The 22852-nt window shown below is 36.6% G+C and overlaps 2 protein-coding genes across 5 annotated transcripts in view; one reads left to right on the top strand and one right to left on the bottom strand.

Moving 5' to 3' along the window:
- The window catches only part of Pdlim5 (PDZ and LIM domain 5), a 595024-nt gene that overhangs the window by 297483 nt on the left and 274689 nt on the right, over positions 1-22852 (bottom strand). The window lies entirely within an intron of this gene.
- Hpgds (hematopoietic prostaglandin D synthase) overlaps positions 1-22852 on the top strand; it is a 78534-nt gene that overhangs the window by 33895 nt on the left and 21787 nt on the right. The window contains exon 2 of one of the 4 annotated variants that reach the window (XM_076864190.2): positions 11686-11760. The exons of 1 other annotated variant lie outside the window; for it this stretch is intronic. In XM_076864190.2, coding sequence (XP_076720305.1) covers positions 11758-11760 — 3 coding nt within the window. In that variant the 5' untranslated portion in view covers positions 11686-11757. Of the gene's footprint in view, positions 1-11685; positions 11761-18895; positions 18972-19387; positions 19457-22852 lie in introns of those variants that run through there. 2 more of the 4 variants (XM_076864193.2, XM_076864192.2) reach the window with 2 other exon arrangements.

Below are 22852 nucleotides of genomic sequence, written 5' to 3' on the forward strand. Positions count from 1 at the left end.
ACTAGCCAGAGAACATATTAACATTAATTACCCAGGGCTAACAGGCTCAATGCTTTACCTTTCTGAGTAAGAGTTATCAGCTCCTTCTCACCAAATCCCCTCCAGTTTTTCTGCAGAATTCCCTGTATGGCTCACATGCATGTAAGAACAAGGTTCTCCTGACTTGACGTCTTTGTTGCTGCTGCCTGTATCCCTGCCTAAATGAAATGATGTGGGAATATTGCTACCCTTGATAAAGAGTCCTAGCCCTGATGCTACTGTAGGTGAAAGATCTTGAGGTGACAAATGATAGAGTGCATATTTTAGCTATCTGAATTTCAACTCAATGTTATAATTTGGCACCAGGGATCCAAAGCCATACTCACAAAGCTGTTAATGAGAAGAGTCACCCGTTCTGCTCCCTGCAATCCCAAAATCTAGTCATGGATCCTAGCAAGGAGAGTAAAAACCAAGCTGTCTTCTTTATCTTTCCATCCTTTCTCTCCTTCTCACTGATAGACTGATGCATTTTTCTCTCATGCTTATAAATTAAACAACAACAACAAAAAAAATTGGAACTGGTCACTGAACCCAAGGGCACTTAACCACTGAGTCACATCCCCAGCACTTTATATATTTTATTTTGAGACAGGGTCTCTCTAAGTTGCTTAGGGCCTTGCTAAGTTGCTGAGGCTAGCTTTAAATTTGTGATCCTCCTACCTCAGCCTCCCAAGCTGCTGCTAGGATTATAGGCATGCACCACCATGCCTGGCTTTTTCATGCTTATGAAATAATAATTCAACATCCTGGGTCAAAGTTTGACTCATCCACCCAATACCCATAGCCAGTCTTTGAATCCTATTTTCGATTTCTGGTGAGATATTCCATCATAAGGTAGAGCAATTTCTTTTCACTAAATGAAAAATAATCATTAATGGAAAAGTTGCAATTTGGATTCACTTTGCACAAATCACATGTACACCTTTGTGTTGGGAAAGGTAGAGAATTCAGTGGAAAACCCTATTAGGACATAAAGGGTAGTGCCGAACAGATGAAAAATAGCCAGGCCCTCATCTTCTTTAATTAAAATTAGTTTTATGATTAACTAAAAATTATGTTTCTTTCCAACAGCCTTGGAATCAAATAATCATTGAAACTCTGCTTCAGGTCTTTTTCCCCCTCAAAGACTGACACTAAAAATTTGGATTTGCCAAGTGTGTTAGTCAGCTTTCTATTACTATAACAAATCCTATTTACTTTCTATTACTACAACAAGTGATGTAATCAACTAATAAAGGAAAGGTTTATTTTGGCTTATGGTTTCAGTCTGTGGTAATTGGCCTTGTTGCTGAGGGTCTGCAGTGAGCAGTACATCATGGCAGGAACTCATGGCAGAAGAAGTTGTTCACTTCATAGCCACCAGAAAATAAAGACAGAAAGTGAAGATACTGGCCAGGTCCCAATATCCTCTTCACAGGCTCGCCCCCAACGGCCTAACTTCCTTCCACTAGGCCCTCACCTCCTGAAGATTCCATTACCTCAGTTATAGTGCCATGGTTGGGGATCAAGTCTTCAACACATGGGCCTTTGGGAGTCTTACAAGATGCAAACTACACCATAAAGGGAAATAAAATATATTAATGAGTATAATGGGAAGTTTACCACATAATTTTAAAAGATTTTAGAATCAGCACCAAAGATCTATACAAGTTCTTGTATCATCAGAAAAGTAAATTTCCTCACTACACCTGTTATTTGCTGTCCAGCTACATCCTCCTATTTCTGGAAATAAAATCTTTAAATCACTGCCCTTATTCCTGGTTGAATGGTTGGAGTATGACTGATCTTTAGCTGTAAATTGAGCTGTTTTTGGTTTTCCCTAATCATCATATTTCATCACTCTAGCCTCAGTGATTGATTCATAGATAAGCACACAACTCAATTCACCTGGACCACATTAGCACTTCCACAGACCCTGAATAGTTTTGTTTTGTGAACCCCGCCCCTCTCTCTCTCTATATATATATATGTAAAATAATAACATTTTATAACTTCATTGATATAAAGACATATTTTTATCATACATCTTCTTGGAAATAAAATTTATTTTTTTTCATCTGATTTTAAAAGACACTAAAATGTTTTCACGGAGTCTGAAAGTACTGTGGGCCACGGCACTTGACCATACTGTGCTTAATGGATATGTCAGTCCTTCAGACAGCCCGTGAGTCTTGGTGGTGTTTCCCGGGCTTCTGTTGAGAAGCCCCATATTCTGCTGGATTTAGTGGAAGAACCCCTGTGGACTTGTGAGTGGCTGGGAGCTGCTATGGTGCTGACCTAGAGAAAGCAACTCTAGGTGCTGACCTAGAGCTGGGGGATGGGGCTGATGGTGTCCACAGGGGATCTTAGACAGAACTACCCAGACCAGTAGACACTTTGCTTATGCCGTTACGGTTGGCTCAGGTGAATTTATATAAAATCATAATATTATGAGAAACGCTCCAAGATTCCATCTAGCCTTCTATGATATCTTAATATAATCTCACATTTTTTTCTGAATGAGTTCTCTTATTTCTCCAGTCCACACTGATCAGGATTGTACACAAACAAAACTATCCTCCTGTTGCTTCCATACTTACAACCTTCAGTGATTCTTCATTGCTGAGGGGCATGAAGTACTTGGTATCTCAATTTGGTGGTTAAGGCCCTGCAGACTCATGCTTGCTTCCCTGACAGATGCCCATTTTATGTTTACATTTTACATGTCTTCTTCACTCTTCCTTCTGTGTCTTTACTGGAACTTTCTATTTGCCTGAAATACTTCTCTTCTTCACCGTACCTTCTAAAGTTTCCGTTAAAGGAATATGTAGTTTTTTCTCAATAAAGCTTTATCCAACTAGATTAAATTTAAACTCTAAAAGATAGAATCTAAAGGGATCTCTTGGTTGCTCTTGATGACCATTATTAATGCTTGTTCCAATGATTGTATTTAAATATAAAATTAAGGCTTAGTTTGATATACATATACAAGATATAAGTGGTGGAGTATGGTACTAGCAACTGACAGAGTTCAAGGAGGAAGGTTTATATGCAGTGTGTGTCTGAACTTCTTTTCTTTCTGGCAAGCCATGTGAGACCTTTTATGATCCGGAGTCTACCAGCCTTTCATGCTCATCTATTGATGGTCGTCTCTAGGACTCAGTCCCTGTGCAATATTAACTCAAAGGCATCATTCTTCAGAAAGACTTTCTTCCATCCTCAGGAGCCAATCATCTTTCTCTCTGTTATCCTTCAACTTTTACCTAGCTACTACTACTGCAGGAACTACACCAGATGAGAGGAATAGCAAATTGAACCTGGGCAAAACACACGATCTGTAAATTCAAAACAATTCAAAGACTGACTTTTTTTTCAGGGTCCTCTTGTACAAAAAAATCTCTGTTACTGTTATTTCCGTGTCATTGCCTCTATAAATGTAAATATCACGTTTTACTGAGACCAGTTTCCCTCTTGTGATTTCATTTTCTCTGGGCTGTATTATTTATTTCCATTCCCTTCCCCTTAGTGTTCCCAAAGAGCTTTCACTATCAAGCTGCATTGAAAAACATGAATAAAGTTTATTTTCTTTCTTTTTCTCCTAGGTTAAAGAATATATATATAGATCTCTTCCCATTTCCTGGTGGACTGCCTTTGCACACATTGGGTATATGCAGCCCACTTCAGAGAACAAGGCAAAGGGTCCCTGTGCCCATTTTTAAGCTAATGTCTCCTAGCTACAAGCCTTCCCTTCAGTTCTCATCTGGGGCTGGACTGGGCTTCTGCCAACTGTTTCTCCTTGGCCAGCTAGCTGCCTGTTGGACCTTGCCAATGGAGGTCACTAAAGGGACTCTTTAAGGTTGGAAGAGGAAAAAGGAAATTGCTTTTTCCTGTTTGCTTGTAGTACCACCCAGTGTTGCTAGCAACCCTTTTTCACCCTGTAAATGGAGTTCCTTCCAGTTGTAGCCCTTGGTTCTAGTTCTCAGTTTTTCCATCATGTAGAGGACCAGCCTCATAGTACCCTCTCAGGGACACTAACGTCTGTTGACTGGTGTCCCTTCTCAGATGTCTGTGTTGTGCAAGGTCACCTGGGAGGTGGATGCTTCTATGAGAGAAACATGAGTACTGGAATGAGATTAATGCAAAATAAATGAATATGATGATGACAGATACCAGCCATTTTTTTCTTTTACCAAGCAATGTAAGAGCTAAGAAATTATCTTGATAGGTAAGAGCAGATTAATGTTTTAAGAAAATCTTATTACTTTAACACATAGAGCATTAAACTTTGGTTTATGTAACTAATTTAGTTACTCAGACCTTTTTATCATTTATTCAAACCTTATCCACAAACCTTATCTAATTCCCATCACAAGCCTTATATCTAATCCCATCACAAACTGTCTTATAGCTCTTTCCCTCTTCTGAATTTACATTTTAAAAACAATCTTTGTAAAATTTTTGAATTTAGACAAATTAAGATGAAATACTTTTTTAATGGTATTTTAATTGAAACCTCTTAGGGCTGGGGATGTGGTTCAAGCGGTAGCGTGCTCGCCTGGCATGCGTGCAGCCCGGGTTCGATCCTCAGCACCACATACAAACAAAGATGTTGTGTCTGCTGAAATCTAAAAAATAAATATTAAAAAAAAATAAAAATTGAAACCTCTTAGACTTTATATATATTGCCCCTGATAAAATCTTAGCTCCTAGTAACCTCGTTTTAGCGAAGACACAGATACAAAGCAATCTCAAACGTTTTTCACTTACCAATTTATGAAAACACATTTAATATTTAAACATATTTTCTTAGAAGTTGATGTTTAGCACCCCAACTTTGTAAATTAATCAGGTGTTTTCTTTAACAAGCATGTTTTTGAAAATTGATCCCTTTTATGTTAAATCTAATTTATTCACTTTTAACTGTAAAAACCAAGATATCAGACAAATGTATTTAACAGCATTTATCAAATCAGAAATTACTTTTGGCTCAGATTAGGGAGAAATTAGTTAAGAAAGCAAAGTGGCAGAGTGTCAGAGAAAGACAAGATGGCCAGCCAGAAGTGGCTTAAATTTAAAAGGGACTTTTTTTTTTTCTTTTTTTCTTTCTTTTTTTTTTTTTTTTTTTTTGGTCTTAATCCAGTTCTCTGCAATTTACATTTTAGACACCGAGCTAGGAGAGATAAAGATCTAGCAGAAGGTAAGAAAACAATAGAGATCCCTTTCTTTGGATCCAGCATTTCCCATGTTTTATATCTGGCTAAAAATTTACTCCTCACCTTGGAACTGACACGACTCTGGGAGCATCCCCCGTCTGACCAATGAAGAAGTTCCCCTGGAACCAGACCCTGCTCAGTCCTTGTTTGGAACTCCTCAGTTCCCTGTCCAGGCGCCAAACTGTCAAGGCCTCATCTCTACTCCAGGCCCTGGCTATTAATTTAAGAGCTGGACAAGTGGGAACATTGGGGGATGAGGAAAAGACAAACAACACACAGAGTAAAGACTGGGGCCAGGTGGGTAGCCAAGCCCTGCTGAGGCTTGGCTGACTCAGAGCTAGCTCAGTGAGTTTATTTTATAGGTGTCATCATCAAAATGTCAATAGTGGAAAGTTTCAGCAAAGCAGGTGATCTGAAGGATGAAGGATTGGCAAGTCATTTGGGGTCATCTTGTTTTGCTCAGAATTCTCTATTCCTGGGTGCTGATACTAAACTCAAGGCCTAGACTGATAACTCTGGCTGGTGTCACCATAGAAACTGGGGCATCTTGACCTACACTTTTTGTTTTTTTTAATATATATTTTTAGTTGTAGATGGACACAATACCTTTATTTATCTATTTTTATGTGGTGCTGAGGATTGAACCCAGTGCCTCACCTGTGTAGATGAGCACTCTATTGCTGAGCCACAACCCCAGCCCCTCAACCTACACTTTTGCAAAGGCAGCTCCCAGGGCAAATGTAGCCACGAGTGTCAAAAGCCATGATTTGATTCAAATGATAGCTGTCCACACTTTTCATTCTTATTTAATCTACTTAAAAATGCAAAGCATGGCAGGCAGACCAAAGATGAATAGGAAGGGTTTTCCAACGCCAAAATCATCCTAAGTGGAGAAAAATCAAAAGTAGGCCTAAATCTTCTAAAAACTGGAACAAGACAGAAGTGCCTTCTATCACCATTTCTTTTCAACATAGACCTTGAAACTCTAGCCAGAGCAATTAGACAGATGAAATTTAAGAAATTAAAGGTATACAAATATGAAAATAAGAACTCAAACTATCACTATTTGCTGACAACACGATTCTATATTTAGAAGACCCAAAAAATTCCACCAGAAAACCTCTAAAATTAATAAATGAAATCAGCAAAGTAGCAGGATATAAAATCAATACACATAAATCAAATGCATTTCTATACATCTGTGATGAATCATCTGAAAGAGAAATTAGGAAAACTACCTCATTCACAATAGCCTTAAAAATAAAATAAAATACTTGGGAATCAATCTAACAAGAGAGGTGAAAGACCTCTACAATGAAAATTACAGAATACTAAAGTAAGAAATTGAAGAAGACCTTAGAAGATGGAAAGATCTCCCATGCTCTTGGATAAGCGGAATCAATATTTTCAAAATGGCCATACTACCCAAAGCACTATGCAGATTCAATGTACTTCCAATAAAAATCCCAATGGCATTCCTTAGAGAAATAGGAAAAGAAATCATGAAAATTGTTTGAAAAATAAGAGACCCAGAATAGTCAAAGCAATTCTTAACAAGAAGAGTGAAGCAGGTAGCATCACTATTCCAGGACTTGAACTATACTACAAAGCTATAGGAGCAAAAATGGCATGATATTGGCACCAAAATAGACTTATAGACAAATGGTACAGAATAGAAGACACAGAAACAACCCCACGTAAATACAGTTATTTCATACTAGACAAAGGCTTCAAAAACATACATAGCCTCTTCAACAAATAGTTTTGAGAAAACTGGAAATCCATATACAGCAAAATGAAACTAAACTCCTATCTCTCACCATTTACAAAACTCAACTCAAAGTGGATCAAGGACCTAGGAATTAGACTAGAGATCCTATGCCTAACAGAAGAAAAAGTAGGTCTAAATCTTCATCATGTTGGATTAGGCCCCAAACTTCCTTAACAAGACTCTCAAAGCGCAAGAAATAAAATCAAGACTCAATAAATGGGATGGATTCAAACTAAAAATCTTCTTAACAAAGGAAACAATCAATAATGTGAAGAGAGAGCCTAAAGAATGGGAGAAAACCTTTACCATATGCACCTCAGAGAACCAATCTCCAGGATATATGAAGAACTCAAAAAACTTAACACCAAAAAAACAAATAACACAATAAATAAAAGGGAGAAGGAGTTGAACAGACACTTCTAAGAAGATATACAATTGATCAATAAATATATGAAAAAATGTTTGACATCTCTAGTAATTAGAGAAATGCAAATCAAAACTACTCTAAGATTTCATTTCACTCCAGTAAGAAGGGCAGCTATCAAGAATACAAGCAACAAGTGTTGGCGAGGATGTGGGGGAAAAGGCACACTCATACATTGCTGGTGGGACTGAAAATTGGTGCAACCAATCTGGAAAGAATATGGAGATTCCTCAGAAAACTTGGAATGGAACCACCATTTGACCCAGCTATCCCACTCCTCAGTCTATACCCTAAAGACTTAAAAATAGCATACTATAGTAATGCAGCCACTTCAATGTTTATAGCAGCACAATTCACAATTGCTAAACTGTGGAAGCAACCTAGATGCCATTTAATAGATGAATGGATAAAGAAACTGTGGTTTCTGAGTCCAGAAACCTCTAGGCAACAGATAAAAACAGTCTCAGAGGAAATGATAAGAAACAGTTGAGCACTCACAGTGCTCAGTTTTATTTATATATCTAAGTTTGATTTTGTGTACTTAACACTTTTAGGAAAATAGTAACACTTGGAAGTATTTATCCCAGTCTTTACATTTCAGTCTGATTTAACAGTGAAAAAATTAGAAGCTCTAAACTTGTAAGGGATGTTTCATGGCAACTCCTTTATCCAAGAGACTTTTAGTTCAGCGTTGCTGTTAACCAAAACTTGGTGAAGCATTTTGACACAGTTATAAATAACACACTGGAGATTCTGTTTGCATATATCGTTTTTAATGATATATGGTGTCACTACTTCATAGCCTTGGGTATTTTACTTAATCATTCTAAAGCTTTAATTTTCTCATCTCTAAAACAGGTCTAATAGTAACTGCATTATTAGACCCACAACTACCCTTTTTATGAAATAAATATACCTAATGTTTGGATTTACTGAAATTTTATCAAATAAGACAATTATTCAATAATTAAATATTTTTCCTTAGTAGAGTTTCTTTCCTATCCACTTTGTCATTTTATAATGGAACTGAAAAACTGCTATCACCTCGTGATTTCATCGCCATAGTCACAGTGCAACATAGTACTTACGTGTTTGTGTTGTCACTGGTGTAAACAAGCACACTGTGCTGCCAGTCATATAGGACAGCACACATGACTATGTGTAGTATTAATATTTGCTCATATATACTATATGGCTTAGATGTTCACTAACCTATTTATTATTATTTCAGAGTTTACTCTTACTAACAAAATGGTCTCTATAAAACACTATGTTATGCTGGTGCAGCCTCAGACAACTCACATTTATCTCTTGAATGCAATATTATCTTTCATGTTTGACGTGATCTTATATCAAAAAATCATTAAAATGATATATGCAAACAAAATCAATTGCTAATGTTGCCAGTAAGAGGCCACATTGAGTGAGTGACTTGGAAACAAGATTAAAAATTATTAAGATCTATAAAGATGGCAAATCAGTGATGATACTGTTTGCCAGTCAGAGACATCCCATTTCACCATAGCTATGATCTTGAAAAACAAGAACAAAGTGGCTGAAGCTGTAAAGGATCTGCCCCATTGAAGGCAACAAGACTAGGGAAAATTAGAGACAGTCCTACATCAGACAAGGAGAAAGTTCCAATGACCTGGCTTGAAGACCAGACACAGAAACTCAGCTCCATGACAAGCACAGTCAAAACAAAATGTTTATTTGTGATGCTGAAAGAAAAGTCTGCACTATAATGTTGAATTTACTGCTAGTTGTGGGTGGCTTGAATGACTCAAGAATCCTTATTCATTACATAATGTAAAAGCCAGTGGTGAGTCTGCGAGTGCTGATGTGAAGGCAGCTAAAGAATTTTTGGAAACTCTGCATCAGCTGATGGTGAAGGAAAATTACTTGCCTGAACAAACCTTCAGTACGGACAAAACCTCCCTTTCCTGGAAACAGATTTCTGACAGGATTTTTATCCAAAGGAGGCCAAATCAATTCCAGGTTTCAAGACAGGAGAACAGTCTTGCTTTGAACAAAGCTGCAGACTACAAATTGAAATCCTTTGTGAGGTGGCACAGTGAGAATCCCAGAGCCTTCAAGTCATCAGTAAGCGTACACTATCAGTGTCCTGCAGGGGCAATAAGAAACCCTGAATGGCCCAGCTGAGGAGCCTCCTGAACTGCTGTGCCAGTGAAATGAAGAAGCATGGTTGGAGAGGATCTTGCTTATTGCTGATAAGGCAACCCCACATCCTCCTTTTATGGTGAACTTCATTCCAATTGCAAAATGCTGTTTCTCTCTCCAAATACCCTTTTCATCTGACCAGTGGGTCAAAGGTTGTACAGAAGGTTTAAGGCCTACATCCTGAGGAGGACCTTTGCCCTACTATGTTGCAGCTGAGAAAGACATAAAGGCACGAATGAAATTCTGGAAGGATAACAGCATCTATGACTGTATCAAGAACTTTCCTTGGGCTTAGGATGATTTCACCAAGGAGGATATGAGGGATATCTGAAAGAAGACAATCAAGATTTTTCATCTATGACTTCAAAGGATTTGCCAAGGATGATGAGGTTGCAAAAATCAACCAGCCTTGGTTGGGATGGCAAACAACTTGTATTAGTCAGGATTAGCTATAGGAACAGAACCAATCTGTGTGTGTGTGTGTGTGTGTGTGTGTGTGTGTGTGTGTTTACAGGAGCCATTTATTAGGTTGGCTTATGTGATTATAGAGGCTAGATTGTCCCACAATGGCCATGTGCAGGTTGGAGAGCTGGTGAAACCAGTAGCTACTCAGTCCAAAAAGCAGGAGCCTCACAATGATTAAGACCAATGATATAGCCCAGCCTGAGACTGAAGGGTTAGAAGATCCCTGAAGAGTCACTGACATAAGACTTCATTCAAAGGCTTCATATTCTGGAATCTGATGTTCACAGGCAACAGCAGCAGCAAAAAACAAACAAAATAAAAAAAAAAAACACAAGACTCACACTTGTCGTGTGTGTGAGCTTCCCCTTCTTCCTCTTTTGGCTCCATCCAGACCTCAGCCTGTTGGCTAGTGCTGTCCACATTCAGGGAAGATCTTCTCCCCTCAGTCCACTGACCCAAATGCCAGTCATCTCTGGAAACACCCTCGACATACCTTCAAGTGTGATTTACCAATTTTCTAGGCTTGTCTCCGTCCAGTCCAGTTGACAAGTAAGATTAACCATTATACAACTTAAACGGGGTGTGGATAAAAATGACATTGAGGAGCTGCTGGAGAATGTTCCTGAGGAAGTGGTTAATGAGGAGTTGTTGGAACTGGAACTGGAACATAGAGCTGAAAAAGGGGCAAGAGAAAAAGGAAGGTACAAATTGGGCCCAGTGGCACATGCCTGTAATCCCAACTACTTGGGAGGTTGAGACAGGAGGATTGCAAATTCAAGGCCAGCCTGGGCAACTTAGCAGGACTCTGTCTCAAAATAAAAAACAGAAGAAAAGGACTGAGGATGTAATTCAATAGAAGAGCACCCTTGGTTTTTATTCCCAGTATCAAAAGGGGGAAAAAAGTAAAAAAGATCAACTCCAAAGAAATCTACAGTGAAGAATTTAGTGGAAGTTCAATAAGCTCCTTAAAAAATGTTTAAAAACATGGACCCAAACATCAAAAGATTTTCATTAATGAAGGGGAATGTTCATGGCACATTATCCATTTATGGGCAAATCTATGGCAAAAAAAAAAAAAAAAGGAAACAACCCACCATAGACATATTTTTGAAAAGAACAAGTGACAGAAGCTCCTCAGGCAGGCCCTTCAGGAGATATTCCAGGGGGCATTACTGTCCTTGAGGATGACCGTGCCATAAGTGTTACAGCCCCTAAAGACCATCCAGTAGGACAAGGGCAGAGGTGGAAGACAGTGATACTCAAGCTCCTGACCCTGGGTAGGTCTAGGCTACCATGTGCGCTTGTGTCTTAGCTTTTAATAAAAAAAAAAAAAAGTTTACAATGTAAAAATATTAAAAACAGAAAAAGGATTATAGAATAAAGATATAAAGAAAGAATATTTTGAACAGCTATAAAATGTGTTTGTATTTGAAGCTAAGTTATGACAAAAGAGTTGAAAAGAAGAAGCTTATAAAGCAAAAAAGTCACAGTTAAAAGAAATAGAAAAGTCACAGTAGGGTAAGGTTAATTTGATTACTGAAGAAAGAAGTTTTACAAATAAATTTGGTGTAGCCTAAGTATACAGGGTTGATAAAATCTATTGTCCTGCACAGGAGTGTCCTTGGCCTGCAACTCACTCACTCACTGACTCATCAGAGCAACTTCCAGTCCTACAAGCTCCATTCATGGTATGTGTGGGCACAGGTTACCATTTTTAATCTTTTGTACCATATTTTCAATGTATCTTTTCTGTGTTTAGGTATGTTTAGACATACAAATATTTACCATTCTGTTATAAGTGCATAAGGTATTCAGTATAGTAACATGCTATAAAGGTTTGCAGCCTAGGAGCCAGAGGCTATACCACATAGGTATGTACTAAGCTATTCCATCTAGGTTTGTGTAGGCACATTCATTGATGTTCACAAGACAAATCTGCCTAATGATGCACTTCTCAGAATGTATCCCTGCATTAAACGATTCATGACTATACCTATGTATCAAAACATTTTTCACCTTAGACAGTGACAGAAACCTGGAAATAGTATTAGAAAGTTCCTTATTTTCAATAGTCTTTCCAAACATCAAAAAACTCACATTACACCAGGCACAGTGGCATACTCTCATAATCCCAGTGAAAGGAGAGGCTGTAGGAGATGGCAAGTTCTAGGCCAGCCTCAGCAACTTAGAGAGATCCTAGGGCAACTTAGCAAGAACTTGTCCCTAAAAAAAAATAAAAGGCTGGATCTCAGTGTAGCTCAGTGGCAAAGAGCCTCTGGGTTCAATCCCGTGTACTAAAAACAAATAAACAAATAAAAACAAACGTCACATTATAAGAACCAGGAGACCTCTCACAGTGCCAGGACCAGTACTCAATGCATATTGGTTGCATGAATGCTAACTGAAAGATAATCTTACATTAAGTACATATGTATATGTAGACTTTTCTTTCCTTGATTAAACAGCACCATTTTATTAGGGCAGATTTCTCTCTATGAAAGGACGTAGAATTTTGAGAGGAAAACAAATAGATTTGGAAGAGGGATGAGAGCATCCAAACTGTCAAATCCACCCTAACAACCAATTACACCAAAGATGCTGTTTCTAGCACTATGGTGTGTGACATTTCTTACCTGGGTGATAGGCTCTGCACTAGTTTTTAGGAAGCATACAAGTCTTTGGGATAACATTTACACATTATCTATCAGTTGGTGTTCACAGAGGACAGATTTGGACTGTTTATTTGTGTTCTTCCACAACCCAGAACTGGTGACATTTCTGGATCTCATCTCCAAACTTTGATGGTCAATTGTAATTGAGGCTTAAGCTTCCTATGAGACATTTAAACTGTCTCCATCAACCAAATGTACATAATACCAGAAGACAGACTCTGCGCCTTTATGGACTGGATCCCAGAATTTTTGAAAAAGTTGGTATTTTTTCTCTCTCTGGCTCAGATCTCTGAAGACCCAAAGTCCTCAAGTAGTAAAATTATATTTGGAAAGTCAGAAAAATATGTTTTAGCATAACTTTGTTCACTGTTTTCTGTATCTTTCTGTTACTATGATAAATAAGAATTGTTTCTCCTTTGCTTTTATAAGTTGTGTGTTGTTCATAGTCTTGTATTAATTTGTGCTCTAAAGATTGTGGCTTTATTTTTATTTTATTTTATTTTATTTTTTTAGAGAGAGAGAGAATTTTTTAATATTTATTTTTCAGTTTTCGGTGGACACAATATCTTTATTTTATTTTATGTGGTGCTGAGGATCGAACCCAGCGCCCCACGCATGCCAGGCGAGCGCGTAGCCGCTTGAGCCACATCCCCAGCCCTGTGGCTTTATTTACTCCCTTAAAATTCTCCTTTCACTGTAGAATTCTCTTTTGACTAGCCACAGGGCAGCAGATGTTAACTGTGTTAGCAGAAAGCAAGATGTCTCTATTTCCTTTGTTCTAAGTAGTTTCCTCTCTTTGCACCAAAAGCTAATCTCAAAGTATTTTCCAGAAATCCTCTGTTTGAAATGAAGGCATGCAAAATCAGTTTCCAGAAAGAAATGGTAGGGGAAAAAAAAATTTAGGAGAAAGAATTTAGAACTGAAAGTTACATAATGTAAGATTATCATTCGGTTAACATTCATGTAGCCAACACGCATTGAATATTGGTCCTGGCACTGTGAGAGGTCTCCTGGTTCTTATAATGTGAAGTTTGTTTTTGTTTGTTTGTTTGAAATTTACTTGATATGTACAGTCAGGAAAAATATAGTTGGATAATCATAAGTAAAAGTGCTAGCCAATGATAGTACTCTGATCCTTTTTCTTCATTCTAATGATCTATATTTTTTGATGCAATCTAACAGTAATTAATACCAAAGGCTCTGAAGGTAGACTAGCTGGTCTATGTTAGTCTGTTGTTTTTTGGTTTTGAGGCTTTGGCAAATTAAACAAAAAAATCCATTAAAAAAATCCTTAAGCAATAATGTCAGTGTTGGCTATTACTACCTCCCTGGAGAGTCCTAGAAAGTTTCTGACACATTCTTAGTCTCCAAAAGTGTCTTCTTATAGTTTTCATGAGGAAAACATACCTCTTCAGAATAGTTTATTTTCAAAATATGTAAAAAAAAATTCAAACACACAAGTTATTTTAATGAGTACCTTGGTAACTTTTAGTAGGACATTTGGATCCAAAAAAAAAAAATCTCTTTCAGCTTTTATCTACATTCCTTTAGTCTCCGTAGATAGTAAATCCATCCTGTGATCTGGGATTATCAAAGTGGGTGGTCTTCCTCTGTTTTGAATATATTATCTTTGTTGCTAGATTTGGAGGCAAGGACAATTTGTGTACCTGCTTTCTCAGTCCATGAACTCTGTTCCCTTTGGGACTTTCGTTTTCATTCAAGTGTCATGTAAGACAGAGAAATGTCTTCATGGGAGAACGTCTTTGAATAAATAACAGAGCAAGAGGTGACTCCGATTGTCACTAGCTCACTCTTTTATTTTCTAATCTGGGGCTAAAAGAGATGTGACTCTTTGGGGGTCACAGGAGAGGGTGAAGGCAGAGGTTGTGGGGCTTACTGCACAGTGCTTCCTCCTATAGTACAGTATGCATTGATATAGAGGTGATAGTAATTGAGTCTGGAAAAATCTTGAAAAGTGAGATAAGTTACTGTATTTTAATATTTATTTTTTCTCATCCTTGAAAGAAGAATAAATTTGAAATCTCATGAATAAGACTCAAGTGTTTGAGGAATTTTATATCCATTTATACTTTCATGACATGCTCTCCTTAGTTATGTGACTACATTCAAGGACATTTGTAATGTTTGTGTGTGTTAAATGAGACAATATAAGGCAAGCACTCTGTTCTATACCTGACCAGCAGGAAGAACCTCATGAATTTTAGCTAATTTACATTACTATTGTTTGCTTACATTCAAGAATCCTTTTAGCCAAAATGCTAGGGAATAAAATATTTACACAATCTTAGAGATAATTACCATATAATTCCTCACAGTATCTGAAGAGGCAGGTAAGAAAAATAGTATTATTATTGAAATCTGGGAAAACACAGACACTAAAAAATTTGTGAGCCGAGAAAGACACATACATTTTTTTATTTCCTTCTCAACCTCAGGTCTAAATACTCTCATTTTATACATTTTTAGTTTTCTGAATAAATGATTATGAAAAGGAAACTAAATAAACTATACCAGAACAACCCCAAACTCTCTATAAGCTGAGTAAAGGCAGCTTTGTGGGCTTCTCCTGGAGACTTCCTTCCTTTCCCAACAACACAGCAGCTAGAAAAGGAGAAACAGGTTTGAACACTTCCTCTTGACCAAAATAAATAAAGAGGAACTAATATGTGGGCTTTAAAAATAAATAAATTTTATATATATATATATATATATATATATATATATATATATATATATATATTCCAGTACATGTTTCTTTTATAATGAAAAAAATATATATATAATATATATACTTTTATAATGAAAAATATATATATTTTTCATTATAAAAGAAACATGTACTGGAGCTGGGGTTGTGGCTCAGTGGTAGAGAGCTTGCCTTGCACATATGAAGTACTGGGTTCGATCCTTAGTACCACATAAAGTAAATAAATAAGTTTAAAAAAAAAAACATGTACTAACCACTAATAATTATCAAGCAGTTGCCTCTAAGTAATGCACTGAGTGATTTACACACAGTAACTCATTTAATCCTTTCAGCTCTGAAGAGTAGGAATGATTTTTATCATCACTGTACAGATGAGGAAACCAATGTCAAGAGAATGCAGGGTCTGCCAGAATTTGCAGAGCTCACAGATGGTGGAGATGAGATTCCACGTAAGCGCTCATGTCTCTAAGCTAAAACTCTCAGTCACTACCGTGTATCACCACATCCTCTCCAGGTTGGAAAATAAGGAAAACAAGAATCAAATTGGATTCTGATTTAATAAAATTGACTCTGATTTGTGTTTTGAACAGCAGTGAGAAATTTGCTAATTAAAAATGACACAGAATTAAGAGTTCTCCAATTACAAACTCAAGATCAAGTAGTCAGGAAAATCTGATTTCTCCTGTGATCTCGCTCTTTGGCTTGCAGAGGGCTGCCTTCTTGCTATGTCCTCTGCTGGCTTACCCCCTATCTGAGGGTTATCTGGATCCTAATCTCTTCTTCTAAAGACATTAGTCATACTGGATAAGGGCTGTTATTTATCTTTCAGTTACTGTAACAGGACATCTGAAATAATTCAACTTCAAAGGAGGAAATGTTTATTTTGACTCACAGTTTTGGAGATTTCATTATGTGATCACTTGACACTATGGCCTCTGTCCTTGTGATCAGGTACCACATCATGGTGGAAGTACATGATGGCAGAAGCTGCTCCCCTTACGGTGGCTGGGAAGCAAAAAGAGAGGAAGAAGAGACCAAACAAAGTCCTGCTTATCCCTTTGGAAAGCATGACCTGCTTTGCTCCCACCTTTCAGAGGCTCCACCACCTTTCAGAAGTGCTACAGTTTGGGGACCAAGCCTTTAACACAGGGCCTTTGAGGACATAGCTATCTAAACCATAGTAAGGAGAAAAAACTGTATTGACGTCATTTTACCTTAATGAACTCTTTATAGGCCCTATATTTATATCTCTAAATATTGTCCCATATAGGGACCCTTTGGATTAGAACCTAAACATGTAGATTTGGAGAATACAATTCAGCTTGTAACAGGCATATTCAGGCTCTTCTGTGTAAGATTAGTAAATTGTACCTTCAAGGACTCTATTGGCACAGGTGGACCATAATTTTATTTTTATTTTCTTTTTCTCCTTTTAATGTCTGGAAGATTTATAAATGATGTTCCCCTTTTCTTTCCTGATATGGATTTTTTCTTAATTTTCCCATAAAGACTTTTTAAAAATGAGTTCTCCAATTACAAGCTATCGGAGAAAATAAAAATAGATTCAATGAAGTCACAGTAGTCCTTCAGATTATTGTGTGGACATTATCACACACACTGACAATTTATTCAGTTTTCTCTCATACTGAATAAAGTGTCAGCGTCCAATCGGGATGCACAGGGTGCTCACGAAGGGCATGTGACCTGAGATGGAACTGCACCGGATGGGTGAGCACTTCCCCCTTTTCCTTCTCCCTGTTCAAGCAGATAGTTGGTTCTCTGCTCACTTCCTCAGAGGAGAATGAAGACAGGTGAAAAATAAAAGTTGTTTGACAATGACTTCTTTTCCTGGCCTTTAGTTCCTATGCCCAACTTCAGAAAAGAAAAGACTCTCCGAGTCTAGACTCTGGAAGGGTTAAGATCCTCCTTCAGATGAATGGCTAATAACAATAACCATCTCACTCCCTAACTACGCTTTAGGCATCTCTTAAATCACATATCTATGTACCTAGTAACCCTTTAAAAACCCTATGTGGGAGTTTTTCCTAACATTGTGAGAGTGTTCATGAAGATTACTTTGTGTCTGGTTGTGTTTACTGCTGTATCACTAGTGTCCATGACAGTACCTGGAAAAGATGAGGTACAAATCAATATTTACTGTTGAATAAATCTCATCTAAGGATGAAGGAGCTGAGGCACAGAGAGATTAAGTTACTTGACTTTCCCACAGCTGGCAGTGGATTAGGAGCATCTCTACCTGCCTGGGCTAGGATAAGAGAAATGAGAGGAAGGGAAATCTGTGGTTTAGAAAGGCACAGGCCTTGGGACCCATTGTACTGCCAGGGAAGAGGTGGGATCATAGAGGAGAAATGGCTGTGTGGAGTACTGGGTGGGTGGACTTGTTATAGAAAATTAGGAAAGTGCTATTAATGCATATCTTAGTTTAATTTTTTAAAAAACGGGAGCAGTTGCTCATTGTTGACAGGCAGCATTAGATAGGAAAAAAATATTAAATGTCTCATCAGAAGGCCTAGGTTTTCATTCTACCTGTTCCATCAAAAATTTCTGAATAATTTCCCTATTTTCTCAGTTTTCTAATCTCCAAAATAAGGATTAAAGTGATTGGGCTGAGGACAAAAGAATTTTTTAAAAAACAGAAATTAAAACTCAGTGAAAGACAATAAGTATAGTGTGTTAATTTTGTACAGCTTCCACTCCTATTCCATTTGCACTTGATTTTTGACACATCTTTTTATTTTATTTTATCTTTTATTTTTTGGTGGGTAGGCAAAGGGTTACATTTTGTCTTAATTAAACTTTTTACGAAGTAGTATTTATATTTACTTCCATTTATTCTGCTTATGATAAATGGATGTAAACAAATTTTTTAAAGTTAAAACACCTTAGAAAGAGTAAATAGTCCATGACTGATAGGTTGGTATTGCCATGTGTGGGTGTGATTTTTCTAGAAATTGAAAACCAGCCTTGAACTTCAAATGTTTCAAGAACAATCCGCAAGCTCACTAATGTACACACAGGCTTTTTTATTGGATCTTTTCATCGAGCTGATATTATAGCTGGAATTAAATTTCTAAAGCATACAGGCATGTGCTACTAATTTATATACAGATATAAATTTATACAATGATTATCACTCCAGGATAAGTAATACAGGAGTCACCCACTCCAGGTTTACTTTAAACAACATGGCTCCTCTGTGAAATGAGTGCAAACAAAACATACCAGCAGCAATGCAAATGTAAAGTCTTTGTGCAAACATGTCTTATGGAAAAATACAAATTAGGATAATTCAGTCATCAAATATGTATTTTATTGCCTATGACATCCTGACACTCCTCTCAGAACCAAGGAGACAACAGTAAAGAAAACAAGTAAGTGTCAACTGCAGCTTTCATTCTACAGATGGAGACTACAGACAGATGAAATACCCTGAATTATCAGACATTGTGACAAAAAAAAAACATAACAGCAGGTAAAGGTAAGATTGTTGGGAGAGGGCTCTGATGAGAAGTGGTCACTAAAGGAATTTCCAAGACCTTTCAAAAGTAAGGAAGAGAGCCATGGTGTATCTGTAAAAAGATGTAATTGGATTTATGTCTTCTCATTCACCATAAACTTGTGGTGAATGACTAAGAATAAATGAGCATACAATCTGCATAAGTAAGTACCATGACTCTGACTTTATCCTGCATGCAAACATGCTGGATTATTTACACACAGACATCTTATAAAACACCGATAAAAAACAGAAGTCTCTGCAGGCTTGAACTGTTGGATATGCATATTTCATCTAAGACATGAAGGAAGACTGAGGTGGAAGTGAACACTCTTCTCTCATTGGCCTGTGACCATCACTTACTCATCATATAAACCCACACTGCAGTCACACATCAGGCACCAGCGACACTACAGACTCCACAGAGACACAGCACTATTAAGTGATTATTATTCAGCACCACCTAGGTAAGAAGGGGGATGTTCTTCTCTCTTTATGGTTTTCTTTTTATTACTCTCATATCCTGCTGTGACAATCTTGTGACTTATTTTCACCATTTTAAGAATCTTTTCTCACCTGGAACCTCCCTATGTTGACAACCATGTGGAAATCAAACAGTAATTTCAAAAAAGAAATACAGATTCAGGAGATTTTAAAAGATCCCTTCAAGTAAATTTTAACATGGAAAAGAGTCAATACCTATCCTATGCAGAGTTTGTGATTTCTTCCAGAATTTTCTCAGGTGCTTTCTCAGTGTAAATCAGCAGAGAATTTCATTTCATGGTTCTTTGCTCTTTTGTTTTAAGCTCAGGGATTTTATTTGTACTATGTGTTATTATTTTAAGGCATGTCTTGTTGAAGTGTCTCCATGTTTTGCCAAGAATTACATTCTATCGTCATTTGGTTCCAGAGATAGTTTGAGAGATTTACTCCAAGCCAGAAATTTGAACTCACAGCTCCCCGAGGATATTTCAGTTATTCCTAGTGCCTTGGCTTTAATGTAAGACATAAAATTAAAATAATATTTAGTTGTATTTGATAGGGAAATAGAGATCCTAGCTTGCCAATTCAAAATTAAACATCCAGTGTTTGATTGAAATCAGTAACTTACTCAGTTAACAAAAATTTCTCTCTTGTTCTAAACTTAACTCCAATCTGGCAACTTTTTCCAGCACTGACCTAGAAATGTCCCAGGCTCCTGATTTAATTCCTGACATTAAATCTTCTTTCTTTGTGATCAACTGTTGGGAGGTAATAAATTGCTATTATGTAATGCCATTATTACAAGTTCCTATATGGATAATGGCATCTCATCTGATGGCTACCTGAATTCAGTTTTTGCATTTCAAATACCAGTATATACAAATGGAGTACAAATATTATACTCTGTGCTACTATACTTCACATGGATTTGTTACTAGACAAGATGTAGCAAAGAAGAACCACTAGCAAATTGACAAGTACTTTTTGTTTTTATATTTCATATTCATAGGTTATTACATAATTAATTAATAGGCAGGTAAAAAACTGTGTCTGGAATTTTCAAGTATTTTTAATTTCCTTATATCTCCTAAGAGTCTCCTAATCTCCAAAATAGGGATTAAAATAGTGTGAGGACAAAAGGATTAAAAAAAATAGAATAAAAACTCAGTAAAAGTCTATAAATACAATATCTTAATTGTGTGTAGTTCCCGCTCTCATTTGTACTTGATTTTGACACATCCTTTGTTTTGGTGGGAGGGCAAGGGGCTGCATTGTGTCTTCTTAATTAAATTTTTTAAGTAATATTTATATATATTTTCATTTTTCTGCTTGTAATAAGTGAATGTAAACAAATTTTTTCAAAGTTAAAAACAGTTTAGAAATAGGAAATGTATGGACTAACATGTTGGTATTGCCTGCTATGGGTGTGATTTTCTGGAAGTTGAAAACAAGCCTGTCATTAAAATGTGTCATGGAGAATCTGCAGGCTCACTAATGCACAGGGAGTCTTTTTATTGGATCTTTTCATTGAGCTGTCTTGATATTGTAGCTGGAATTAAATTTCTAAAACATGTAAGTATATGTTACTAATTTATATAAAGGTATCAATTTATATAAGGATTATCACTCTGGGATAAGTACTGTAATGACCCACTTCACATTTACTTTAAACAGTAGGGCCCTTCTGCGAAATGTGTGTAAACAAAACATACAGCAGCAATGCAAATTTAACGTCTTTGTGAAAATGTGACTTGCAGAAAAATACAAGCTAGGATCATTCAGTCGTTAACTATGTATTAGTGCCTCTCAAACAGCTGGTGATAAGAAAGCCAGTTATTATTTTTGGTGTAATGGAATCTTCAAGCACAATCAACTTTTCTACTTCATGTTTCTATATTATTTTAGGAAAAATACATTCAGTTTTCCATACATGAGATTTTAACACAGAATGACAATGGAAGGGTTCAGGATGAAGCTAACAGGAAACAAGAGACCAGCAGGACTTGGGAGCGCTCCTGGGCTACTCAAATCTTTTGTAGTCAAATCATAGCCAAATAACACCTATAAGCTGGGTGTTATTTCTGTGAATGAGGATCTAATTTCAAATACTTTTCCTCTATTGTTTCAGAACCAATTCTGTCTAGCTTTTCCATGACCCCACTGTAGTGTCGTGTCTGTTCTTATGAATCATATGGAGGTGTGTAAGAGTCTTGAACAAACATCACATTACCTCATTTATAAGGCTTTAAATGTAAATCTTATTGTTTGGTAAGTCAAGTCCTTTCCAAATGTTCTCTTAATTCATTTTGACCCTCAGCATCTCCATTTGAATTTTAAAAACAGGTTTATCAGATTTTGTTGTTACTTATTTTGAGTACAAATAAACATAGTTTTCTCTTCCTTTCTACTCCTTACATATAACTTGTTGTTATTTTGTCTTACAAAATTAACTAGGCTGCCCAGGACTATGTGGGAAAGAAGAGGTAATAATGGGACTCTTGTCTTCCCTGACATTAAGGAAAATAAATCTACTGGTTCACCATTATGCATGATGTTTTCTCCGGTTTTTTAATAGAGACACTATATGGGGTTAAGGAAGTTTTCTTCTACTTCTGATTTGCCAAGAAGTTTTTTCTTTTTCCCTGAGAGTTTTGTTCACAGTTGAGTGGTAAATTTGAACATTTTTTTTCCTTAAAAAATTATTTAGTATCTGCTGAGATGAAAATATGGTTTGTGGGTTTGTCTTTTAATCTAGAAATGCAGTTTATTATTCAGATGTAAATTTTGATATTAAAACATCCTGCATTCTTGGGATAATTTCTGACATTTTATTCCCTCTTATATACTACCAATCATTTATTTAAAGTGTTTGTTTAGAAGTGAAATTTTTATTTTTCTTCCTCCCACTTTCCTACTCTGTCAAACTATTTATAAAAGATAAGGATCACCTTTGCCTTGAAGATTAGTAAAACTCACCTGTAAAACCATGTGGTCCTGATGTCATTGATGAACGTAACCAATTGCCAGTTCATTTGCTTGACTGGTTATTGTTAAATACAGTCTTTCAGTTTTCTTTTTATTTTGATTGTGTTAGTTTACATATATGTTTCAATTTTTTTTTCCATTTAAGTGTTTGGAGTTATTGACATAAAGTTCTTTGTTGTGTTAATTTATAATTTTTTTTTCAAATTCTGAAAACTTTATTGGTCAACACATAATCAAACATTATAAATTGGTATTTTTAAAGCTAAGTAGTTTTGAAATTTTGGGGGGTTACAATAGATGATAAATATGTGCATTTATGTGTAGTGTTTCTGTGAGCGTGTGTATGTGTATATACAAATATATATATATATATATATATATATATTTATATTTAT

Source organism: Callospermophilus lateralis, chromosome 8, assembly GCF_048772815.1.
Source record: "Callospermophilus lateralis isolate mCalLat2 chromosome 8, mCalLat2.hap1, whole genome shotgun sequence".
NCBI classification, from domain to species: Eukaryota; Metazoa; Chordata; class Mammalia; order Rodentia; family Sciuridae; genus Callospermophilus; species Callospermophilus lateralis.